General features: G+C 43.2%; 1 protein-coding gene across 1 annotated transcript in view; it reads left to right on the top strand.

The window, feature by feature from the left end:
• The first annotated feature begins 4,594 nt into the window (after nt 1-4,594).
• LOC126545103 (venom metalloproteinase antarease TserMP_A-like) overlaps nt 4,595-26,852 on the top strand; it is a 33,628-nt gene continuing 11,370 nt past the window's right edge. The window contains exons 1-7 of the mRNA XM_050192825.3: nt 4,595-4,715; nt 7,048-7,217; nt 10,750-10,842; nt 15,370-15,493; nt 17,498-17,566; nt 18,354-18,475; nt 20,775-20,846. Of these exons, the coding sequence (XP_050048782.1) occupies nt 4,637-4,715; nt 7,048-7,217; nt 10,750-10,842; nt 15,370-15,493; nt 17,498-17,566; nt 18,354-18,475; nt 20,775-20,846 (729 nt within the window). The 5' untranslated portion in view covers nt 4,595-4,636. The remainder of the gene's footprint in view (nt 4,716-7,047; nt 7,218-10,749; nt 10,843-15,369; nt 15,494-17,497; nt 17,567-18,353; nt 18,476-20,774; nt 20,847-26,852) is intronic.

A 26,852-nucleotide genomic window follows, 5' to 3' on the forward strand; every position in this document is an offset into this window, starting at 1 on the left:
AAATGAATGGAAGGAGATAATTTAATGGAGGGTGGTAGTGAATTCCATATTGATGTTGCCAAAACGTTCGCAGTAAGTTTGCCGTAGTTAGTCCTTGGTTTCGGTAGGAGGTAGTTATTATGGTGTGAAAATCGAGTGCCAGTGAAATGGGGGGTTTGGTCTTTTGATATCAACAGTACAGCATACATCCTAATTCTTCTAGGTCGTCCGCCAAGCGCAAGCGCCTTATTGAACTAAATGAATGTTTAAAAACAAAATGAGTCAGCATGTTCGTAGCGTACGACTTACTTACAACCTGCCGACATGATAGCATCGGATTGTAATTCGAATATACGAGAAAATATAATTCTCTTCCGCGGAAACTAAAGCACAAGTCCCTTTTACGGCTGTCATTTGGGAGGAGCACGCCATGAAAAATCCCAACCAACTAGAGGCAGACAGCTGCCCTGTAGGAAAGTTGCGAAACAAACGTAGACTGCAGTTTGTCAAGTGTACTTGTAACATTGTTCACCAGTTTCCTCTTTCCTGCGCACGTGTTCATGTTGGACATACGGGGCGCTAATAAAGTCAGTAAGCAAGAAAACAGATAGCCACCTGCCATTGCATTGCGTTGAATGTGGCTGTGAACCACTTTTTTAAAGAATGCGCCATAATGTCAAAATAGCATGATGAGCGCCCAGCGCTGGTGTCTGAAGGCTTCCACATCCAAAAGTGGCAATGTGTGCCTAAGCTTGCCTTCCGTTTCGCTTCTTCTGCCAATGGATCTTGTTCTGCACTAAACTGGGTAAAGTCTGGTGTGCCGCAAGGTTGTGTGCTTGGGCCGATTTTCTTCCTTATTTGTATTAATGACATAAGCAGCAACCTTACTTCTACTATTATACTATTTGCCGACGACTATGTTATTTACAGAAAGATCACTAACCCGTTTGATACTAATGCCTTGCAGTCCAATCTTGACAAAATTGCTTGTGGTGTGAACAATGGCAGATGGAGATTAATGTTTCCAAAACAAAAGCTGTAACATTTACTCCGGCTAAACACACTGTGTCCTTCTTTTATTCTATCAATAACTTGGCCATTGAGAAAATTCCTGCAGTAAAATGCTTAGGCGTTCATATTTCTTCAGACCTGACATGGCACAACACATTGATTACATCACCACAAAGCGTCGAAGACTCTGGGTTTTATAAGCCGTCACTTACATTGCACAAATCAGCAAACCAAACTATTAGCATACTGAACTTTAGTGAGATCGCAATTAGAATACGCCGGCATCATGTGGAACCCGCATCAAGCATATCTTGCCGGGAAGTTCGAATCATTGCAGAATAAGGCCACTAGGTTTATCACAAGGAAGTACTCTCGCTGCTCCAGCATTACTGATATCAAATCGTGCCTAATTTATGTTCACTGGAAAGGCGAAGACTCGTTACCCTGTTGTCTCACTATCACTGACTTTATTAGAATCCTGCGCGATTCACAGAATCTCATATCAAACCGGCAGTAAATCGCATCTTTCCTCGATTAGACCACGGCTTTAAAGTACAACCAAATATCGCTACTACCAAGCTTATGCGTCACTCGCCATTGTTCCTTGCCATTTACCATTGGAATAAGCTGCCTGCGGAAATCGTTTCTGTCAACAACCACGACGCTTCTGTTAGCAAACTGAAGTGCTTATTGCGTGCCGACTGTTAGAATTGTATTATTCTCTATTGTTGCCACTACCATTGTAGTTCTACTTATTGCAACATGTTCTCAGTGTTTGCAGTGTATTTTTCGGTATGTTTTGTCAAGGTATGTTCGCAGCAAATGGTGCTCGTTTTGCTGCTGAAAGATGTAACTCTTATCGGTGGGATTAAGTTTCATTTGACCTCCGCGCATGCAACCTTTCCTCGGTATTACCTGTTTTTCTCGCAAAGTAGTACACTTTATATATATATATATATATATATATATATATATATATATATATGCTGCTTAAACGAATAAACATATGGTTGTTAGTGCCGTCGTCTGTTTGCTTCTCATTTCTTGTTATTCTGCTCTGTTTCTACTCAAGTCATGAATCATCCCAAGCGTGTGCGCTTCTTCATAAACCAATCAGTGGCAAGCAGTGAGACAGCCCCCATCTATTCTCAGGACACAGAACTGGATCTAGGCGCTATCGGCCTACGTTGACCAACTAACCGACAGCTTTTACCTTGGTGAGTCACGCCCAGCACCTTGCTGAGGTCACCACGTGTGACGAAGTGACGCCTGTGGCATCTCCGAGGCGCGTAGACCAGCCACAAACGCGAATTATGACTTTCATGGTGTAACGTACGGAATCGGCTTTGTTTGTTAGAAATTGGTAAATATATTAGAGGTCGGTTTGTAGCCTTTTAAGCCACAACCTATTTCGACACCGAAATTGGAGCGTTTGGGCAACGCTGTCAGAAAGCAGTCCAATAAAAAAAGGTGCAACTGAGGCGCTATAACGTCTAACTAGTCCAATCTGTTTTTATTCCAGTATCCTGACGTTAAATTTACATAACCACCGACGCAAGCATCGGGCGGAACCAGCAGCGTTGTTTGAAAAGCCCACTCACACGCGCTCCTCGTTTATAGGAGGCCATTTCTTTTTGCTTTCAAAGCCAATAGCATTGCCTACATTGGTGCAGTTTTTTTTATCTGATTGGCTGTCACGAAGCGATGAGCAAGTCAAGTGGAGAGGGTTTCAATGGGGCCGAGCCAGCACAGTGAAAGTAGGTAACCCAATGAGGAGGGTGATGCCGGTGTCTGCGATTGGTTCTCATTCCCTCACTTAGCTTGTGGTAGCTGGGGCAAAATCGCCTCGGCGTGCAACGGAAGGTTAAAAATGCCTCTAACACGGATTCTCAGCAAAGAACAGTTCACACAGCAATGACATGTATATGTCCAAAGGGCTCAATAACATTATACTGCCACGCACAAATCTTTATTATACGCAAATAAATCCGTGCTCCCCTGCAGCTCCGAGTAGCCAGGGCTAGAGCACCCGGCGGGCAGCCATGTGCCATTTCTTTCGGAACGGGGCAGTGCCTGGCTATCCAGAAAAAAATTCTGTTTTGTTCGGCATATTAATGCGTCTTGAATATTGTAAAACCGACAATTGTAAATTTTGTAAATCTTGAACCTCACCACGTAACATTGATGTAGTGAGGTTTCGCAGTTTTATGACGCCGCGTGACAGACAGGGGAAATGGGCGGCGCCCAGAAACGCTTGACCAATATCAGAGAGCTAGTGGCGAAAAAGTCGTCGAATCATAAATGATTATTTTTGTTTTGTTCAGTCTTTTCATGCATAATGAGTGTGCACGTATCATATCACTCTTTTCATATCTTCGCGGTTTTCGCGATGTCGCGTGAAAGACAGGCGAAGTGGGGTGGCCCGAAAATTTGTTGACGCCGCTACACTCAGACACATGCTATGGGAATGTAACGCCCAACGCAAGAACCAGTTAAATTCAGAGCATATTAGAGGTTGGATTGCGCAACATTTGACGAGACACACAGAAGAGACACACCACAGCGCTCTGTGGTGTGTGTCTCTTCTGTGTGTCTCGTCAAAATGTTGCGCAATCCAACCTCTAATATGCTATACCAACACGCCCAGTCGTCAACCTTGGTAAATTCCGAGACCCTATCGCTGAGGTGGACCGCCACTCTGCTCAGCTCTGACCTCGGCGACCAACCCTGGGCCGTCCAACAGGCCTGCGAGGCGACGCTGAGACAAGATCTCGACGTCCTGTCGTGGGAGACCTGAGCCCGCGTAGCCAAAAACTTGCCGGGCAATTCAGTAAAGTTATTACGAACCAATCGCGGAGGCCTGATTGAAGAATTGTAATAGGAAAGTTTGGAATAGCTTTACGTTATAGCGCCCCTGGCTCCAAATCTAGAAGTGTTCTGTCATGGTCTCACACAAGAAAAATTGATTGAACTGTTGAGTTCTAGTACGCCAGCAAGGACAGGGATGTTTTGTGTTGCTGCTTTGTATTCTTTCTAGACAATCGCGGGTGATATTAGATCTCGACCAGTTCACTCCTGTAACAATCTTATTTACGTCATACATACTTTAACCCTACGTAAAGCATGTAGGAACAAAATTGAGCAATGACTTCTCTTTTTTTGTGCTGTCATGTATGTAGGATTGCAAACAATGCCTAGGTGGAACAATCATCGTCCTTTTAATTTAAACCAATCCGCGCTCGCAAAAAAAGAGCGAATGTCCTTGCGTCATTCCAAGGGTGCATGGATAGTCGTGTATACTTGCGCACTTCGTCGCAGATCAACCAATTGTCTTGTCATTTGGCGGTTAGCTAACTAGCTGTGCGACCTACGGTATATTTTGTCGGTGAGACATTTTGCGCCGTGTGGTTGCCAGGGCACCGTGAAACAGCCAGACAAAACTGTAAAACTTATAAATGACGCCAGCTGACGCGCAGGTAACCAAGTTCCGAAAGTCATCCGTAACTAGTGACGTAAAGGTCAACTTTCAGGCTTTATAGAATTGCAGTAGGGTATATTGTAAAGGAGGATGTTCTTTCTGCAGCAAACTTTGTATAAATTGACGGCTGAACGTTGCGCACGAGCAGAACACCACCGCCCAACTTTCATGCCCGACTATCAAGGACCGGTAAAAAGAATGCTCGCCATCATCGTATTACTGCAATTTGTTCTCTGGTGCAATGCAGGTAACGGTGATCACATCGTGATTTTTATTTACTCCGGCCCCAATCTAGCCATATTGTAATTATTTCGAGCATATATTAGAATTCGTAATGTTTACTATAAATACACATTAGAGACGTGCTTTTTCTGCGCCGTCTTCTGCGTATATTTTGAGCACTATCCTCTGAACATTTCAGTGAATACGTTGGGCAGAGAATGCATTTTCGTCATTTTACTAACCTATTCGGTTATGCTGAAGTAATTCTTTTTCATAAGCTGCTATGCTTTTAGTGAATGTGTGTAGCCTGTTAGAAACTACCTCACGGTAATTTCACCACTTCCCTCATATAGAACAAAACGTGTCATACGTGATTTCCCTGTATCGTCAGGAGGCTGCCATTACGCTTATTGTGTGACAAGGTTTTGCAAAACCTGCCTAATATGACCTCACCCTGCGTGCAAGCGAGCTAACATTTGCACTACAGTCTATTCCGGACGATTGCGTTGTCTGTACACGGAAACTAAAATTGTCCAGAGACGGCACGAAGGGTGCTAAATTAAGGTGAACATCAGGCGAAGTTCCGTTCAGTTCACTTTATTTTCCTTAAAGACCACCAACTTGGCGGCGTTACATGTTTGGACGACAGGAATCTGTTATTATTGAAAAAATTAATACATTCTGGTGTTTTAGATGCCAAACCCACGATCGGATAATGAGCCATGTCGTAGTGGGGGACTCTAGAATAATTTGGCCACCTGGGGCTATGTAACGTACTACACCCAACGTACAGTACACGGGCGTTCTTGCGCTTCGCCCCCGTCGAAATGCCGCCGCGACAAATTTGATATTATGCAAAGGTTAATTAAAGCAATCAGAAACTCATAGAGAACTTGTTTGAATATGGTGAGTGAAGTGCTATAGAATTAAAAATCGTGAAGTGATGTCCACAATATCAGGAGGCAGGTCGTTTTGTTCTGCTGCTGTGTGAAGAAAAAAAAGGAAGATTGGAATGTTTATGGTAAAATATCTGGTCGTGATACTTCACGGCTCCAACAGCGTGACTAAAACAAGCACTAAGAAAACGGAGAGGACACCACATAGCGCTGTTTGAACGCAAGTTTACTGCAGCAAAACGAACATTTTATAAAGAAAAACAGTCCCATGATCTTAGTCCCTTCGCCATACACAAAATATCGCTATCAAAGAACGACCTTCAAGTTAAACATGCAATGCTTCGAAGGGGCCACACGGTTTAAAGGGGGGAAAAACAGGAAAAATATTTCGAAATGAAATTAACAGTAGTACACATACATATATAGCATATGTACATTAGTATATAGGACAGCGTAAGTAGTACAACACACACACACACACACGCACACATATATATATATACCAACAAAAACGTTTCTGGATTGGGGAAAATATATGCAGCGAAGCAGACGCGCGTCGAAAGTCACTTATTGACGTTTCGGCCTGGGTCCGGCCTTCAGCAGTTCTGATGGAGGCCGGACCCTGGACGAAACGTCAATAAATTGCTTCATAGGCGCATCTATGTCACAGGATATATATATATATATAGATATATAATGTCGCTAGGCACCAGCCAGATGTGTGACCCTCTCACCCTACATCTAGCAAAGTAACTTCTCTTTCTTCCAGTCACGGCTGGCTAACACAATCTGAGCCCTTCTCTCACACGAAGAAAATCTCCATTATTTCACGCGACAGCTTCTCCTACTGCTTGAACAGCCCTGTAGTGCTACCAAAAACCAGATGGCATCCGCTGTCATGACAGTGCAAGGAAAAGTGCGAAAGCACAAACCTCTTCAGTGAACTATGGTGCTCTGCAAACCTGATATTCAGGCATAGTCAAGTCTGCTCTATATTCTGAAGGATGCCAGAAAAAAGAATACAATACACACGATTCTGCGTGCACCGGACGAACTTCATGCCGAATGTTTCATGGACGAATGTAACTTGAAACATGGCCGCCATGAACAACTTGTAGCAACATGTATTTTCACCCACTTTCATTTCCTTTTATATTATGAATGCTACATTTACATTAAAACAAGCAATTTACCCAGCGCATTTCCTTCATATCAGTGTTTGTTGAATTCATATTACTGCGACTTAACCAAATTATGCGCCTCGGTTTCCCTTCTTTTCGTGAATGACGAGTGAAAATATTTGCAAAATTTTATATCTACAATAAGTTTAGTTCCAAGTTTGTATTGCTTTGTTCTCGACTCATGAGACATTTCAATTTCTTGTCTGACAACTCGAAATTCAGTGTGTAACTTGAGTGCGTCATGCGATTTTTCTTTTCCTAATTTTTTTTTTTTTTGCAGAAGAAACTGACCTATTTGTCTATCCGAGTATATTGGAAGAACGCTCGGCTGAGGGAAAATTAGTGCTTCGCCTGAATGACAAAATAACATTGAACCTTGAAAAGAGCTCTGTGCTGGCCGACAAACTTCTCTTTGTCACAAGCAGCGAAAAAATGAATCAACTGGAAGCTGTAAGTGTAACAGAGCTTCATGTGATGAGTTTCCGTATCGCTAAATTTCGCGCTGCATGAAAGAGCACACAAAAATGTGACAAAAGTACACATTCGTGGCAGGTAAGCGGAAGGTTGTCATTTTTTTAGACGAAGCTTTTTTTGCCTCTCACCGGTGCTTTTCGTGTGCCGGCTTCAGTCTTGCGCAATGGACTGGTCTTGGAAATAAGGCAAACTGGCCCTGGTGATCGTGCGAACCTAGGCCGCCTCAAGTAGCTGGTGAAGTACTAAACGCAAACGTGAGCTGCAACAGAAACCTGCCGTCATCATTGTTTCTTGCCTTGCATTTCATCGTCTCATTCCTTCATTGCCGTTGTTATTACTTCGTCGTCGTCAGCCTGTCGTCCTCATGCAAGCAGTCGCCGTCAATCTATCGTAGTAATTTCATCGTCGTTATAATATTGTCATTACTTTATCGTCACGCTATCGTCAACAGGCAGACGCCGTAATGCACAGGCCGTCATGCAGTAGCCGTCATTGCACCATTGTCATCCGATCATCGTTATGCCAGCATCGTAATTCGGTCGTTTTAAAGAAGTTGTCGCCAATCCATCGTTGTTATGGCTTGGTGCTTTTGCAGCCATCATCATCCCGTCTTCGTCCCAACGTCGTCATCATACAGTCGCCGTCATGCCATGTCATCATTCCAGCGTCGTCATTTGGTTGTCGAGTGATGACCATCATTCCGTCGTTGTCATTCAATGCTCATCATGTCATGGTCATGATGCTGCCGTCGTCATTCTATTGTCATCATACTGTCGCCGCCATGTTATTGTCGTCATACTGTCGTCGCCATTACGTCGTCACCATACAGCCGTCGCCATTCCGTCGCTGCTTTGCCGTCGTGGTCGTTCCTAGTGTCATCATTTTGTCCTCTTTATTCCAGCGTCGTCATGACGTTTCATCATTCCTTCGCCTCCGTGCTGTCGTCGTTTTTCCATCGTCACCGTTGCATTGTAGTACTGCATTCGTATATACTTGCAAATGGTTGCTAAATAAGAACAGCGCTCCATGCGAACACTTATGAAAACTTCCCTTGAGTCGACTCCCACAGGGCGCCGGTTGCGCATAATTTTCTCATAAAGAATTAAGAGCTAAACACTCACAGGTTCATTCGAGTATACCGTGCTATTTTTTTCTTGGAAATTCTTCGCATCGCCTTGGATATTAATGCACACGGGAACTCTAAATGAAGCACGGAATAGGGGAAAAAGGTATTGTAATATTGCTATGAAGCCGCGCCATATATGTTTCAACTGTGCACTCTTAACATCTTGCAAATACAGCCAAGATGAATGTAGAGTTGGAAGCAAGATTAGAGGTGATAACAAAATGACATCTAAAGAAGAGAAAATAAATCTGAAGCCAGGAAAATGGTGGAAATATATCTACAGTACACTTCCAAATGCGGCTAATTCCAGACGGATTGATACGTTAGCTTTTACCGGGCAACCAAGTATCTTAAGTGCTCACTTTTGAGTTGATTAAGGTATGAAACTAGAATGGCATACATTCTCAAGGTTTTCCTAAGCTTTGTCACAGCACCAAAAAGGGCACAGTGGAACAAATACCCTGTTTGCTTCCGACCCGTCATTGTTGCATGGTGTGCACATTATGAGCTTGACAGAATATATATTGATGTCCACAATCGTCGTTTCACGAACGCTGTGTGTAGTATAACGATTACAAGCAATATTTTTGCGTACTTTGTTTACCTTACATGCGCAGGGAAAAATTACGCCCTAATGCGCTTATTATCAAAGTATCTGAAACTATAATATTGTCACGTTGTCGTGACAGTGAAGAACTACTGTGGCACAATGAAAATCACTAAACTAACTGTTTATAGGGTGACCCTATGCCCAGCAAAACAAGAATACTGATAGCGGCAATTACACCCGTCGATCGTCGAAAATCTTATCGGCAAGTCGAGCATATCGGCTATTAAACATGACTCACCGAAAGTTCCAGCCTAACCGCTGGTGCCCGCGTGCCATCCATAGAGTAGCACACAATTGGCATGGCACATACGATATCATTACGCCATGTTCATTGACGACAGACAATGGATACAACCAGCGATAACATTCTAGAAACTTGTGATACAGAAAAGCGCGCCTTTCCCATGGCAATAGCATTAAAACAGAGATTGGTTAATGAAAAATATTTACCGAAATTATAAACAATTGATACGCGTGTCAATATTCACCCTCATTGGGCAGCCTGGTGTGGTTGACAACAGAAAATAATAGTGCGCCAGTACCTTCTGGGGGAGTAAGTCTTCTGCCATGAACTCCTTGAAGTTTAAAGCAAAACATTCTTAGTGAACTCTCCCTTAATTTCCTGACCATGGCTGCTGTGGCTATAGAGCTCGAAGTTGTTAGCCATTAAGCAATGAGGTCTGCAGCAACACGCATACTTCTCTCGCGCCAACTCCAAGCAGATCGTTGACGATTCATTGAAAACATTTTTACTCGACGTGACAATTCTGCCAGTCGAATGGGAGGGCAAACAGCGGTAACTGTCATACACACTGGTGAACACCTGTGTGTGGTGAACTCCTGTGTGCGAAAAAGTTACCACGGTTTTTCTATATTTAAAGCCACACTTCTCTCTCTCTCTCTCTCTCTCGTTGAGACGATGGGCGTGTGCGCCACCTCCCGTATCACGTGGGTGCGCCACTCTTCACGTACGCGCTGTCGCGCGAGAGCTTTGTGGCATTCGATTGTTTCTTTGCTACGCTTGATGCTGGCAGTGCGTCGCGTTTCTCTGCCGCTTTGGCTGACAGCTGCGCCGATTTTCCTTGGCCGCCTCCCATTGAGATGAACCGTTTCGTCTTCCCGGTTCGCCAAGGCTTTGCTTGCACCGATTTTCCCTGTGTGGGATCTGAATGATTTTTGTTCAGTCTGTAAAGTGAAAGGCTTGAACCAGCCGGTGCTGGTCCTCGATCAACTGGACAAAGCGCTTCACATAAAAAAAATAGTTTGAGTCCACGTGTAGACCATCAGAGGTGACGACATGCTGCTTCGTTGTGGCAAAAGTTTTCTAGACTATGTCAGCACAGGCTTCTGAAGCAGGCAAGAAATCTTGGTGGATGTCTGTAACCGGTCAATAACAGGGATGTCGGTAGGTTTTTATACGCAGAATAGGAATGCACATGCAGATAACTGTAAGTAAATGTTTGGATGTTGGTATGTTCTCAGCCGATTTAAGTTTTTAAGATAAATGGTTCACATTTACGTGAAAAAAATTCAGCTTTTATTACAAGAGTTATGTACTACGAATTGCGAACACAGTAAAAAAACGATTTCATGCTTTTAATATGTCAACCATCAACGCGACAGCATTAGCTAGTAAATTTCTGCCAATATTACATGTAAAACAACTAGTGGCTTGTATCTACAAAATAAGTGGGCTAAAAGTACCATGGACATCAAGATGGATACTTTCTCTGATCGAAACGTTACAGGAAGAAAATTAATTTTGTCTGCAGGTAGACACAAGTGCCATTCAAAAGACGATATACCACGACACACACTACCAGTCCTCCGTTATGGTGCGCGAAAGAGAAGGAACAACGCAAGTCGTAAGTTCTTCTTGTACGACGTGCCTTCTGGTAGGTACAGCATGCTGTCTCTAAGATGAGTCAGGTAAAAGCGCCGATCATAGTTTCAAGCTACAGGTAATCGCGAGCAGTAGCTGGATGTACTTTCACGTCGGCTATATATGTATGGCTTCAAACCTCATAGCAGTGGATGCATTAAGAAGATCGACAATTCCTCCTTGTGAGCGATTCCAATACTTACGATAACCAAACCCGAACTAGCAAAAACAATTAAACATCGAAGAAGGCCAATCACCGTTCTCATTTCTATAACTGTAGATGCAGTAGTGCTCTCATCATACATGTTTGGCAATGTTACTGTTGAACAGGCTCTAAAAATAAAATTCTTAGAGTGCATTTCTTTCTTCCTGTATAAAAAACAAGGCGGGCTGCAGAATAGTCGCAGTCACTAAACCATTGGACGAGCGGACTGAATAACTCTAGCTGAAATATCGAGGTGAACTGCTTTAGGTCAAGTACAGAATGGTCTACCCATGCTTGGCACGTTAAACTCCCTGAACATTAAAACAAAGAGTGAACTTCAGAACAGGTGCGAAGCGAAACGTCAATGCAAGTTAAGCTATTGAGAACAGCATCAAGACTGTGAACAAGGTTAACAAATAAAAGAATTCGTCATTCACCATCTGACAACTTGAGAGCACAAAAAAATCAAATTTTATTGGCTTTAGAGATAACTAGCACACTTTCGAATCCGACGTTACACCTGAAGTCAATGATCCAAACGACATGCAGAATAAAACTTTGTCTACTACACACATTTTAGAAATAAATGTTTTATGTATTTAAGATTAAAAAAACATTTCACGACAGAAAAATACGCACGTGAAAATTCATAACTTTTCGTGAAGAGCAATAGCAATGCAATTAGGTACAGAATGGGTACAGTGAACATTTATGGACGCTTAAATAGAGTGCTTTCCTTTATTTTATTCTATTTTCAGCTGTCAAAAATTTTTCAAACTGCTGTAACATCTTTAATAAAAAATGTACAGATAACAACCTGACTTGTACATTTAAATACAGCGTAGAGAAAAGAACCGATAGGACCAAGAAAAAATAACAGCAACAACTGCATAATAAATTGCATATCTACTACAGAGGTATTCCTTGCGATTGTTTTGATGAGAGGGTGGTAGGCACAAATTTACATTTGGAGAAACAATTGCGCAAAGTCAGTAGGCAAAACCGAATCGTATTTCCTTTCACAGAGAGTATATAGGTTACATATTTACAAGTAGGAGGCTTTCGACTAAAGTAGGACGATAAACGACAGCGGCTTGGAAAGGACGGCCTAAAGGGACGACCGACAGACGAACAGACACACATCAGGAAACCCACTTTCAAGCTCTCAATTGCTGCCGCAGTAAAACTACGCTAGAAAATGCACAGTCACGAATGCCTGAGTGTGAAGCCTTAATGGCACAGAACTTGCACAGATTTAAACAGGCGTCTCAGCATTCAGATTGCATATGAAACAGCACTCCTCAATTGTGGCGCTGAGTCTAGTCTGTTCACCTCGTCGTTATCACAATGCACGACTTTTGTGCCGCAGGACGCGAACTAGTGCTGAGCCAAATAGCAAATTTGTAACTGCGAATTCGTACTCCATAACATGACATAGTTCAACATTTGACAACGTGTGCCAAGCACTACAAAACAAGCCAAGCTCGCTGATCAGGATGCATTAGGATGTTTCTGAAGAACCCAACACGCCTGAGGCCGGTGAACACAGCGTTGAAAGATGGACTGTTGTGGCGGTATATGGTAGTTTTGTAATACAGTCCTGAAGAAGCACCAAATATTCTTTTTGCCTGTATTTACATAACCTGCTATATAGCTTTCATCGATTACGAGAAAGCGTTTGATTCTGTCGAAACCTCAGCAGTCATGGAGGCATTACGGAATCAGGGTGTAGACGAGCCGTATGTAAAAATACTGAAAGATATCTATAGCGGCTCCACAGCCACCGTAGTCCTCCATAAAGCAAGCAACAAAATCCCAATAAAGAAAGGCGTCAGGCAGGGACATACGATCTCTCCAATGTTATTCACAGCGTGTTTACAGGAGGTATTCAGAGACCTGGATTGGGAAGAATTGGGGATAAATGTTAATGGAGAATACCTTAGTAACTTGCGATTCGCTGATGCTATTGCCTTGCTTAGTAACACAGGGGACCAATTGCAATGCATGCTCACTGACCTGGAGAGGCAAAGCAGAAGAGTGGGTCTAAAAATTAATCTGCAGAAAACTAAAGTAATGTTTAACAGTCTCGGAAGAGAACAGGAATTTACAATAGGCAGTGAGGCACTGGAAGTCGTAAGGGAATACATCAACTTAGGGCAGGTAGTGACGGCGGATCCGGATCATGAGACGGAAATAATCAGAAGAATAAGAATGGGCTGGGGTGCGTTTGGCAGGCATTCTCAGATCATGAACAGCAGGTTGCCATTATCCCTCAAGAGGAAAGTATATAATAGCTGTGTCTTACCAGTACTCACCTACGGGGCAGAAACCTGGAGGCTTACGAAAAGGGTTCTACTTAAATTGAGGACGACGCAACGAGCTATGGAAAGAAGAATGATAGGTGTAACGTTAAGGGATAAGAAAAGAGCAGATTGGGTGAGGGAACAAACGCGAGTTAATGACATCTTAGTTGAAATCAAGAAAAAGAAATGGGCATGGGCAGGACATGTAATGAGGAGGGAAGATAACCGATGGTCATTAAGGGTTACGGACTGGATCCCAAGGGAAGGCAAGCGTAGCAGGGGGCGGCAGAAAGTTAGGTGGGCGGATGAGATTAAGAAGTTTGCAGGGAAGGCATGGCCACAATTAGTACATGACCGGGGTTGTTGGAGAAGTATGGGAGAGGCCTTTGCCCTGCAGTGGGCGTAACCAGGCTGATGATGATGATGATGACATAACCTGCAATCAGGGCTGCGCAAAGGTACTTTGCAATTGTATACGAATTGTATACGATACAAGATACTTGGGGAACAGGTATTTGAGATACAGATACAAGTTACTACCGCAATTATTGTATTCGACATGACACCTTCCTTCTGTATCTTAAGATACTTCGATACATTGGCAAATACTTTAATATAGATTTGTACGGCGTGTTCAACGTAACTTGAGCCTAACATTAAAAATAAGCAAGTGCCACGTAGCTCGACAGAACCAAGATAATGTTGTTTGCCGTCACTCGGAGGTACTGAAATTATTTTTTCATTCCGCCTAATTAGATAATTATTTTGAACGCCCTCTGCACACCCCTTAACAGTATTACAGTTTACGCAATACCGGATCACCGGACAGGTGTCCAGCAGCAACAACGCTTGTAGCGACTTCGTTTTTTTTTACGCATCCTGTTTACAAACAGCACACAAATTTGCATAGACGTTTTATATTTACTTATCTTCTGGCGTAAAATGTCCGTTAGCGACGTATTTATTAACGTACAATTCTTTTACGATTTTCCTTCTACGGGAAACCGTGTGCAGCCCGAAAACGTTTCCTACGTATGGCACAAATCGTCGTAGGATACCGCCGCTATTCACACAGCAGCCGCTCATAGCTCCTATTACCTGGTGATTTGTAGAATCTCCGATACTGTCCAGCACTGCCTGCAATACATGGGAAATTGGGTGTGAAGATTGAAAGAATCTTAAGTTTGTGCCTACCTGAAAGGGTCATAAGCATAACTGGAAATGAAATAAGGCTAGATTTCCCGGTCCTACATTTAAAATTCTGCTGAATAAGGCTACCAGGAAAGCGTTATCCACGTGTTAATCCGTCTAAACGCAGGCGGACTGGGCTTGTTACCGAGCGAGTGGAGGCGCAAACGTCAGTGGAATGCACGGTGCAACAACGTGGTGACGCAGAGCTAGACCAGGCAAACATGGAGCTAACATAGAAGTAACAAAATCAATTCTATTTTGCTGCTGGTGTAAATTCTCGGCAGCAGCATAATCGTGAACCTTTTGTCTTTCCAAATGGTGGAGATGTGGTACACTTGGTTACAGCAATGTTAGCTGTGTGTTTGGCTGATTGAGCTTTGCGCCACAAGGTGACTGCACCGGGGAGGTCACTCATGTTTACTCCTCCACGAACCCGGCAAAACCCCCAGCTCACTTCCGTTTACCGTAATACCGGACAAGCAAAAAAAAATCTAATAAAGATTGCTGTGTGCTGTTGCCCTGACGACGTTGCTATAGAATTTCAACCGCCGGTATGTCATTGCAAGGCTGCGTTTCCACGGAAGCACTGTCATCTAAAAAATTGAAAAGAGGGACTTCTTCATTTATAACTAGCTTTAATTTTGAATAATTATTTAAACAAGCTTGGTGAGGCGTTTCATTTTTTTAATAAGAAGCTGAGCTTTTCTTGTTACTTCGCTTTGTGAATTTGTGTGCGACGTTTTCTGTAATGTTGTCAATTGATACCACCAGGGCTGAAAGAGATAAAAGCGCTTTCGTGGCGATCTTACAGGAAGGCATTGTGAGCCACAATCTCCGAATCAAGCCCATACCTACAGGAGAGCGTTCTTCGCAAGGGCAAATGTTGCACAAAATCTACGAAGTCAAAGAGACTGACGAAAGGTTCGCTAATTTGGGTAAGCAATTTCTCTCCACTTTTGTACGAGCGCTCTACCGTGCTTCTTCTGGAGTTGTCCCGCACTGCCCCCATCAAGGCGCAACTACCTGCCAAAAGTACGGCTACGACCAAGCCGCCCACCTGACTACCATCTATAATTCTATCGTCGATAGATCAACGCATGATAGATGCCTGCTGGACTTAATAGATCCCAAAAAATTGTAGGTGTACATATATCATGCATCCTTCACGCGTTGTATTCCACAGGGCAAACTTTCTAATTAAGGGAAAGCGTCTTCGTAGGAAACAGTATAGGAGATACTAGCTTCCGCGCTATTGCAGTGATGTTCCTTGAGCAAAATATACCATGGAAACATGCATGCTTAACTGAGGACATGGTCGGATATATATTACAAATGTGCAAGGTACAACGAAATTCAAGTCCTCTCCATAAGACAAGATGCCGGTAATTGTAATTAATTAAGGTTTTCCCTATTAGCTAAATGATTCGTAATGAACGAGTAATACTTATATATGCCAGGAGACTGGAAAGTGGTTAACCGAATTGAAGGACAGTTTATAGCCCTATAACAACCTCCTGATTATACTCTCATGGAGCCGAAGCATCGACTTTCCGATACACGTGTTGCGCTGTAAACTGTGAATTGTTAACGCACATATATTGCACTATGATTCTTATACAGAACTACAGTATCGGGTACCTCAAAATGGAATACACATGTGTGAAGTGAATATCTACTGTTAGCAAAGCGATGAAAGATTTGAGAAAAGGACTTCTGATATACATTCTCCAATACAAATTTTCGACGTTGTATACTGCACCTGGTCTTCGGTTTTCTGAAGTGTAACGTCCCGCGGAGCCAGTACAGGAGGCCGAGGAATATGACAAACAGCCAAGCAACATAATCACTATGTTTAATGTATGCAGTCATTAGTATTTTCGGGAAAGGCTAATGAAGTGTGTTCATGCTAAAGTCATGCTACCTTCTTTACCCTGAATTCAAGCTGATTTGTGATACAAACAAATATGAAAGCTATTCATATAGGAAAGAAGTTATTATAACGTGATTGGTTGAGCGAAGTGTTTGATGCTCGTAAATAAAAATTATGCTTGCAATAGTAATAACTGTTCTTGAAGTTGAAATTTTCCTATTCTCTCAAGAAATACTATGTTACGTATCACTGCTCAGATACAATATCGCTATTAAGGGCAATTTTGCTTACATTCTCGAAGTTCTATTGCGAATTGCAGTTGGAATGATGCCGGCACTTGGATTTACAGCTTATATTTATACGTGTCGCTTGTAATTACATTGCATTGCACTTCTGGCTGATCGCTTATACGGTTGGTGCGATATTGCTTTCAAGTTCATAGTTCAGTAAAGGTCTCTCAGTATCTGTCGGAAATTCTAACATTTTCCATTGATAAATATAGGCTCTACCTCCCCACCTAAAATGACATGTCGTTCAATTAAAAACGTGTCATCAGCAAGTTGGACATGTCAGAGCCACCGAATGCTATCACACGTCACACCTCCTTGTCGACATAGTTGACAACAACAGTCTGATAGGTATTGAAGTGCTCAACGGGCTCGGTAGGTCATGTGCATTACATCTGTATCTATATAGGATATGTAAACAGGAGAACAATAATCATTTCCTTTGCCAATGATTTTCTCCTAGCTACTGGCTGTAGTATGTGATATACAACTGTTTTACTGCTTATTTCAACAGTTAAGTTTGCACAATATCGTAGCATGATTGTACAAAGAAAAGGTTCGGAAATTGTAGGAAACGATAGTTTTAAAAATGACAGGAAAAAATTCACTTGAACGCGAGTGAAAATAAGCCTCAGTTTTTCTCGTTCGGTTATCTATGAAGTGTATGATGATGAATTTGAGTTGATGATAGCTAAAACACAATACTATGTAAAACGACTGCCCTAGTCTCATTGCCTTTTAAACTGCTAGCTTTTTTTCACTGCCTCACATGCAATTTTCAGAGCCGAGACTCCAGAGCTCATACAGGGGTGACGACGATTACCGTGGTTCTCGACGTGGAAGGAGGAACGGTAAAAGCACTCTGACACATTACACCACACATTCCGGAAGCCGTTGTTTAATGTTTACAGTCGCTGTGCCAGGGGGAAAAAGAAAACGATTAAAGCTTTTGCTAAGAATACAATGTTTTCAATTGCAAATTGCTGCAATTCACAGTAATCTAGGATAAAGCAACTTGTATGTTTCTATAGCGTTTCTGTATCTTTGGAGTGCGTAATTTCTCGACATCATAATAAATTAGGTGCATGTTTATATTGCTATATAACCTTACGAGTGTCAATGAGAATCATTGTATTTTTTATTTCATTTATTACATACCCAAGACCAAATAGCTCCAAGCAGAATTTGAAGCAGAATCAGCAAAATATATATACAACATGGCGATAACATTGCAGCATGAAGGGAACATACACATACGAAAAACAGCATCAGTGCATACAGTTTATCGTGAGGTTGAAATTCGTTAATTATATTAAATGAAGTACACGGAAAGAAAGAACGCCTATAAATAAAGGCGTTCTTGGTAAAATATGACATTACAAAGTGGCTTTGGTAACATCGTGCACGTCTCGTAGACAACCGAGAAAGATATTCGCACGACTTAAGCGGAAATATTTGCACAATAAGGACATGGTTTAATATTCAGTTCGTGATAAAATTTAGCGCCCGAAATGCAAACTGATTCAGATGCATAGATATGTGACTCATACATCGTCCGCCACCACATAGGTGCATTAATACCAAACATATTTAAAAGTGAAACTCACAAACAGTAAGGAATCTGATTGGTGTTTTTAGGTGGCGGCGGCGATGAGGATGTTTTTATTGTGGAACTTCACGTGGTGTCCGACCGCGCGCATCAACGAGACTTTGACACCAACGAGGATTTAATTGGTTACATAGCAGTCATGACTAATGCGGTAAGTACGCTTGTTTTGTCACAGCTTTAGATTCGTTGTTCTCTCCGTTCATCTCTTGTTTTGCGTTTCTCCGCTATTTCGCTGCCTTCCTTCACCGTACTATTTGCATCATTTCGCTTCACGAGTTCCCTAACTTCCAGGTGCAGTTGCTAGCGGACGCGCGAATTGTGCTTTGTTTGGCTTCGTTTTTACTTTGTATGTAAATTTAAATGATAAATGTATTGTGGTTGTATTGGATATCTATCCGCGCACCGTGATGTGGCAAGTCAAAATTGGCTGTATTGGTTTCTACTGCACTGCTAATCCTGCTTGAATTTTTACGCCGCTCTTCTAGGACTGAGCTAGGGACAAGCTTGATATCGTTGAATTACTCTTCCAAAAAATTCCTAGAATGACGCCCACAGACACAGGAATAGTTCATGTAACAGCAGTTGGAAGTTATTGCGAGCTTAGTCATGAATAATCACAGCGCAATTAAATAAATATGCACAAACTAGACACTTTTCAAGCTTTTCGGAAGCAACCAAAAACTCCGTGTTTCTTCGTATCCTTGTGCTTTATTTTGTGCCTCTTCTTACTCATGTGCGCAACTTCGCCTGTCTTTCTGTTTTGATGCTGTCTCTTGTGGTTTCAGTTCTTTCAATTTTAGCTTGCCTGGTGAAGAGGCGTAGACAGATTCACCTAAAAGCTTCGGCCGCTCCAGTAAAGGACACTGAAAAGGAACACTAAGCCAGTGCACACTGATGAAGTGTTTCTTTCCAAATATATTTTATCTCGTTTATTTATTGCGTTGATGATAAAAACAGAAAATGAAGCATATAGTCTTGTCTTGAATTTCGCGCCGAAACCCCTGTGTTGTTACCTCTGTGTAACGTCACAAATTTCAAACAATTCTTTTCGTATTTGGGCCAGTGTGGCTGAGGCAACGTTAATGAACATTGCAAAGTTAAGACATTGTCTCTTTTCGAATCGAATGTAGTCCATCTGTGATAGGAAGACGTGGGCCCAGGCCTCAAACACACAGGGATGGCACAATGAACACAGAGAAGCTTTAATAACACGGGGACGGGACTAAGATAACGTACACGATAACACACACACAGTTCCCTTGATGAGTGTCTGTCACTTAGGTATGGTCAAGCTAAGCGTCAATATAGCAAGGCGTCCGATAGCGCGTCGGTATCACACACTCACGGCACGAAGAGGCGCAAAGATGAGCCTGGAGCAGCGAGTGGCGCAGGGGCTGGAGGCCGGGGCGTATGCCCGGCACACGACGAGCCACTCGCGCGACAGCTGGGTCGGGACGTCTGCCCGCCACAGGGTAGACCGTTCGGAAGGCTTAGTTGCACCGGAACATGCCGGCGTCGGATGCTCGCCCAGCAGTGGAGCAGGCCGGTTGAAGCCCAAGGACAGCCCGGCCTGTTCTGCCAGCACACCCAGGAACACCGGCCTTGGGTAGACGAACTGCTCGGCTCGTTCGGAAGGCCAGCCCAGGCAGCTCAGGCAGTTCGCATGGCTGCCGTCTCCGCCCAGACACCGGCTCTTCTCTTCTTCTTCGTCCGTCGCCGCCGCACAGAAGTCACGCGCATTGGGCCGCGACATTCAAATAGTCCAAACTCCTATCACACCATCATATCTGATAAGGAAAATTCTGTAGGACCGAATGAACATCGTCAAAATCAGGCACGTCGGGACGCGCTGGTGCGAAACCTCAAGGTGGCGCCTACACTCTTCTCTCGTCTTTGCCTCATTTCCCTCTTATGAAAATTTTTTTCGCTACAAGAGCGGCTCGTTTAGAACTGTAGAAGGGCAATTCACTCATACATATCTAGTTATTTCCCTTCAATGCCCTTTCAATAAAAAGTGACATGTGTTTGCAAAACGTATAATCTTGAAAATTACATTCAAATAGAGAAGACGACTACGTTGATCCTTCTTTTTATTTGCCGTTTTAGCCCTAATTATTGCCAAGGAACTTCAGCAAACATTGCAACCTATGTATAAAAGTTCACTTTCCGAAAAACAAGTAACCCGTCAGAAGCCTTCACCAAATATACTTTTTTCTCTAGCACTCAATGTGACGACCGTGTCAAAGCATCTTCAAGCGTAGCTTGTCGACACAGAAAATCGTTTGACATCCCTCTTAATACAAAAAAGGAAAGAGATGAACTTGGGGAACAACATTAAAGTTCTAACCGCCAGTATTTTATTGCATGCTACGAGCATTTTCGCAAGTGTGATGCGTTCATGTTTAGTTATCTATTCTTTCTGAGTACACCTTATGCCATTCTTTATACAGGTGAATTTGAGATATCTCGATATGGCGGAACCGAAAGTACGTTTCCAGCTCGTCGGACTGACAAGAAGGACTGTAAGTACCACGAAACGTTTCCGGAGAGGTGAAAGTGGAAACAAGGGAAAGACAAAGCGGCTAGTCATGATCATTTTTCACGCAATTACCTGATATACTCTAACTCTTCTCGCAAAGACAGGGGCGCGATATTAAACTAATTATCTAGCGCGAACCAGCCAAGAACACGAAAAATATCGCTCAAAATCAAAACCAGCGCTGACCAACAAGTGAAATTTATTGAGTAGAAAGCACATTAATCTCCGCACATCAATTCATCGTGTACGATGGCCTACACTTAAAAACAGACGTGTAAAATTCAATTTCTTTCGTTCATCAGTGGCGCTGTGGCTATGCTGGTGCACCTATTTCTTTTCCGCTAGATACTGCAGATCTCCTTTAGCTTGTGTGTGACACTTTCGTTCGCATATTGCATAAACGCGTGGTTTAAAATGGACCAGCGCTGCTGCACTGCGTGCATCGGAAAGCGCGGAGCCTCGACAGATTATACAGTATACAACCAACTTACGTGGGCTCTTTAGGTGCCCTGACTGTTTTTTCTATGTAACACTGCAGGATTCAACTGTAACTCAACGCCTGTCTTGTTTTTCTGTGTCGCTGTTGGTGTCCTTGTGTTGGTAACGCCAGGTCCCTATTTCAATAATGATTGAACATGTCTGCTGAGATTATTTTACTCAACAGCATGAGTTGCTCATTATGAACGGAAGTTATTTCAAGTGTACTAAATGTCAATGTCGATCAACGGCTTCTTGAACGCACGACATGGCATGGCCTTTGCTCCTTCTGTTGGCAAATAGCTTCCAACTTCTGGCTTACCGTGCGTGTCTGTGAACGGTAGTTCTCTAGTTATCATGGCCTATGTACCCATGCGGGTGTTCCTGTGCTTAGACAGGACGAGTGTACTCCATAGAGCGTTACGAGACTGCTCAGAAAACGAATATGGGAGGAAAAAATTATGCAGATCCCACGCACTGTGGGAACCGATGTATGCGAAGCTTTCCGTGCTGGATGCTTTGATTGACGATAACTAGAGGTGATCTTGACGGCTAAAGCTTAATTTCTTCAACCCTTAGGCTAACACGAGAATGGGGAGTTGATGTTAAACGTTGCCTTGCGTGCACCACTGCTGTTTGTCTGCGTAGTACACAGCACGCATAGCACATCGCATCTTACATGGCACATCGCATTGTGGAAGAAGTATTAAACTTTAATTGGATTGTGGGGCTGTGAGCAACATAACCTCGTTATCCTGAGTACAGGGCCTAAGTGTGGACGCGAGATCACGTGGGAAGTGGGAAACCGGCAGTCGACCACTGATTACTGTCTGATTACAGAAAGAATTCATAAGTTGAGAGAAATGGTCATTGACGAGGAAGGGTATAGCAACATAGGGAGTGACCATAAACGCATCATTTTGAAAATGGGATATGCAGTTGAGAAAGAGAGCAAGGAGTGCAGAACGACCAGTCCAAATTTCAACACTGAAGAAATAACAAATATAGTCACAAAAGTCGAGAAAGAACTAGGCAAATGGCCAAGGAAAGAGTGGGAATACAGTGAACTTTTAGGTGCAATAATGGCAGAAATATGAAAAAAAAGCAACGTGTTCGTTGGAAAGGAAAAAGAAAATGAAAAGCTGATGAAACAGGGAGATACAAGAAGCGATCGCCAAACGATTGAAAGCATCCCGAAAGCACAGGCAGGAAAAAAGAGCGTCGTTGCCGCAGGATGAAGTAGCCAGTAAATGGGAAATATACCGGGAGAAAAAGTCCATGGTTCAAATACTGGTGCAAGTGAAGAGAAAAGCTGAAAGTGACCGTTAGTTGTCAGAAACACGTGAGAGAAAGATGGCCGCACCCAGAATATTTTGGAACCACATAAAATTATTAGCCAGGAAGTCTGGAACATTACAACATATCCTAGACGAAGATGGAAACAAACTGGAAGGGGAAGCGGCAATAAATTACATCCGAAAAATAACAGCCGAATCTTTCCAAGGCAATTATGAGGTTCTACTTGAAGAAAAAAGAGCATGAAAGAGAACAAGATGGAAGAGGAGCTGCTGCTGACGAATTTCAACTGGAAGAAAGCGGAAGAGAAAATTCCTATGCGCACAGCCACAGGCCTAGACGAGGTTCCCGTTACGCTGATTAATGAACTAGGACTAAAAAGTAAGGAAGCCCTTGTGAAAGCAGAGGAAAAAACTTTAAAAGATAGACGAATACCAAACAGTTGGCGACAAAGTAGAGTCAATTTAATTTATAAAGGTAAGGGGGAGAAAGATAGAATTCACCGTATAGACTGTTGACCATTACATCGGTAATATACAGGTTAGCAATGCAGGCAATCAAATTAAAGCTTCAAGCATGGGCAGAGAATAAAGGCATTTTGGGAGAGCTTCAGAATGGCTTCAGAATAGGTAGGCGTTTGGATGATAACTTGTTTGTTCTTACTCAGTGTATTGAAATATCAAAAGTAGAAAGCAGACCGTTGTATGTGGCCTTTTCAGACATTACAGGAGCGTATGACAACGTAGACCGCAACGTTTTGTGGGATATTCTGGAACGGAAAGGCTAAGGCAAGGATTGTCTACAACTTTTGCGAGAGATTTACCTAGAAAATACCGTTTGCGTTCAATGGGAAGGGATGAGGAGTGAGGAGGAAGTAGATATCAACAAGGCACTAAGGCAGGGGTGCCCTTCATCGCCACTGCTGTTTATGATGTACATGGTTAGGATGGAGAGGCCGCTAGAAGGAAGTGATATCGGGTTTCATCTCTCCAACAAATAGGCGGGTATAGTAGTAGAGCAGCAGCTTCCAGGTTTATTTTATGTGGACGACAGTGTGTTGCTAGCTAACAAGCAAAGCGATTTGCAACGTCTGGATAGTATCTGTGGACAGAAAGGCGAGAATTTAAGCCTGAAATTTAGCGTTAAAAATCAGGTATTACGGTATTCAATGAAAACAGACCGTGGCATTACAAGGCCTGGAAATACCTCGGGTAAAAGAAAATAAATATCTTGGTATATGGATAAACGAAGGTAATAGATATATGGAAACATAGGAAAAAACAATAGCTGTAAAGGGGAAGAGAAATGCAGCCATAATAAAGCACAGAGCGCTAAGGGATACAATAGGTACAAGGTGTTCCGGGGTATGTGGAAAGGTGGAATGGTTTTAGGACTTATTTTTGGAAATGCGGTTGTTTGCTTGAAATCAGAGGTACAATCAGGACTCGATATCAACCAAAGGTCAGTGGGACGCCTCGCATTGGGCACTCACGGGAAGACTACAAATGAAGCTGTGCGGGTGATATGGGCTGGTTAAGTTTTGAAGTGAGGGAAGCTCACAGTAAAATGGATTATGAAGAACGACTGAGGAATAAGGAAGAAAGCAAATGGGCTGGGAGAGTGTTGAGGTATTTGTATAGAAATAACATTGATTCACAGTGGAGAAAAAGAACTAGGAAGCTTACCAGCAAGTATGCGGCCTGTAGGGTGAGCAGCACATCAACAAAGAACGCCAAGCGGAAAATCATAGTGTCTTAAATAATCTCATGGCTGGCGGCAATGGAAAAGAAACCTGCCATGAGTAACAACTTAAGAGGAAAAAACGAAATCAGGAAAGAAACAATTTATAATAACTCAAAGGGAAGTTCATTACTTTTCGAAGCGAGATCGGGATGCCTTAGAACACGCACCTATAAAGCGAGATATAAGAAGGAATGAGAAGCATGTGCTTGCTTCGGCAAATCTAGGGAAACAATGGAGCATGTTCTATTAGAATGTGAAGATATCTGCTCAGTGGTCGATTTAGGGACCACTGGACTCCTTGAAGCCCTTGGGTTCAGCGAGAGCAGGGGGAAAGTAAACATGTCTGCAATAGAGATTACTAAGAGGCTATTGGAAGATTGGTGGAAGAAAAGTAGGGAAAGGACAAAAAACGGACACGTACAAAAACAAAGTTCACTATAGGAGGTCAGAAAATGTGGTTATGGGAGTTCATCGTGCGTTTTTTTTTTTCTCTTTTTTTCTTTTTTACCTAGGTAGGACATTAGGCAGTATACCAGCAAGAGCTTGGTGGCGCAACACACCATCCCGTTCCAAAGGGGACGCTCATAACATCCATCGGTCCATCCATATCTGCGCCGCTGTCTCACTGAGTGGCTGCGGAAAAGCTGGCTCAGGCGTCCTTGCTGCATTGCATTTCTTCAGCTAATGCGCGGCCTGCCGACTTCTCTCGCACCTTTTGATGACTCGGACAGAATGCTTGCTTATTCCTGCGCCGTGGTGTCATCGGAAGCGCTTCCAATTCTTGCATGCCTACACATCGTGCTGCTGCCTTCGTAGATTAAAGTGTCGATGCACCATAGCAATCCTTTTGCGTGACATGGGGCACCGATGGAAAACCTGTATTTTAATAAACGGCAGCAAAAATGGAGGAGCTTCTGATAACATAAGGTCGCAGCGCCGGATTAAGAAGCAGGGCATTCTGGCGCGAGCTATCAAAAGGCGCGAGATAAGGCAGTAGGCTGCGTAATAGCCGAAGCAATGCGATGTGCGATGGACGCGTCAGCGAGCTCCACCGTAGTCGCCTAGTGGAACAGCGCCACAGATGTTCAGAGTAAGTGGTATTGAAGGTTTAACCGACGAGCAGCGTAGCTCGTTAGGAAAAGCGACGCGACATGCCGGCAGGTGTGACGGGCACGCATGTGCACCCCCGCTCGAGCGCTATAGTCAGGACCCCAGACGCTGCGCCGGTAGATGGCGCGTCCAACGCAGTTTGCCACGTGCTCCTGTAGTCCATACACTTTTGTTCACGGATGTGCACGGTATCTGCGGTAGCCGTCAACAAAAATTTCCGAGTTCGCACCCAATTTTGCTGGGCGACATCTCACAAGACTAACAGGTAAGGGTGGCATGTGCAAAATGATTATTTTCTGTTATTCTTATGTGTTTCTTTGTTCTTGCACTACGATAATTTCTTCCATGTATACGTCGCTAAGTTCTCAGTAAAAGTGTAGTTGTGAGTAAGCGCTTTTGTGTGTCTTCTTTACCTACTGTTTGCGTAAGAGCTGCGCTGTTTATTTCCATCAAGATATAGATGAATGCAGCGAAAGCTCCAACTAGCATTTATGGTAAATCAGATGTTTCGGAGTCCGTCTGGTTCCTTCTCGATTGACATGGCCAGAAGCGCTGCGCTGCTAGTGTTTAATGCTCGCTCTGGCGGCTCCACTGCCGTATGGCGACCCTGCACAGATGATGGACAACTTCTGTTTACTGTTTCAAAAGGGCAGTTCCTGTCGTCTCCCGAGAATGCCATGATTCAAAAAGGAGTCACCTCTGGAAATGCCTCTCCAAACGCGCTCGCGGTCATTGTAGTGCTTGAGTAGGCTGCAGTACTTCACCATGACACTACCGTCCCTGTCAACATGGCGATGGTCATTCGTGTGCTATCTCCCTAATTCTTCCAGCCCACTTCCTTGTTATGCCACCGTAAGACGTTTAAACTTTGAGCAATGTATCTTGTAGAGCTTACAGAGCTCATATGTGTTTGTTTGGGCACCGACATCATCCAATTACTTTGTTCCCAGAGAAAAGACGCCGTTCTAATGTGCTCAGACGGTTGCATAATATGTAATGGTTGGTTATGTTGTCGGCACTTAGTGAAACAGAGCTAAACAGAAGGCTTCTATTGCGTTACAATTGGTTGTAGTTGATACATACATACGTACGCAGCACCTTTTTTTTTCAGTGGGCATGTGGTCTTTTGGATAAGGCAAAAAAGACGCAACGGTACCGAATGGTCAGTGAAGCGGGGTGGGTGTATAGGTAGCTCATGAACTGTTCCCTATTCTACTACCAAGCTCTCAATAAGGTAGCTGTACGCCTGTTTACCCTCCAGTGCCTATAGGCATAAAACTCTCGTAGACATCAGTGCACTTCTCACCATCTCAATCCTCAAAAAAGAAACCAGCCTTACTCGGAAGCACCAGGTCTGTAATAA

This window comes from Dermacentor andersoni, chromosome 10 (genome assembly GCF_023375885.2).
Source record: "Dermacentor andersoni chromosome 10, qqDerAnde1_hic_scaffold, whole genome shotgun sequence".
Lineage (NCBI taxonomy): Eukaryota > Metazoa > Arthropoda > Arachnida > Ixodida > Ixodidae > Dermacentor > Dermacentor andersoni.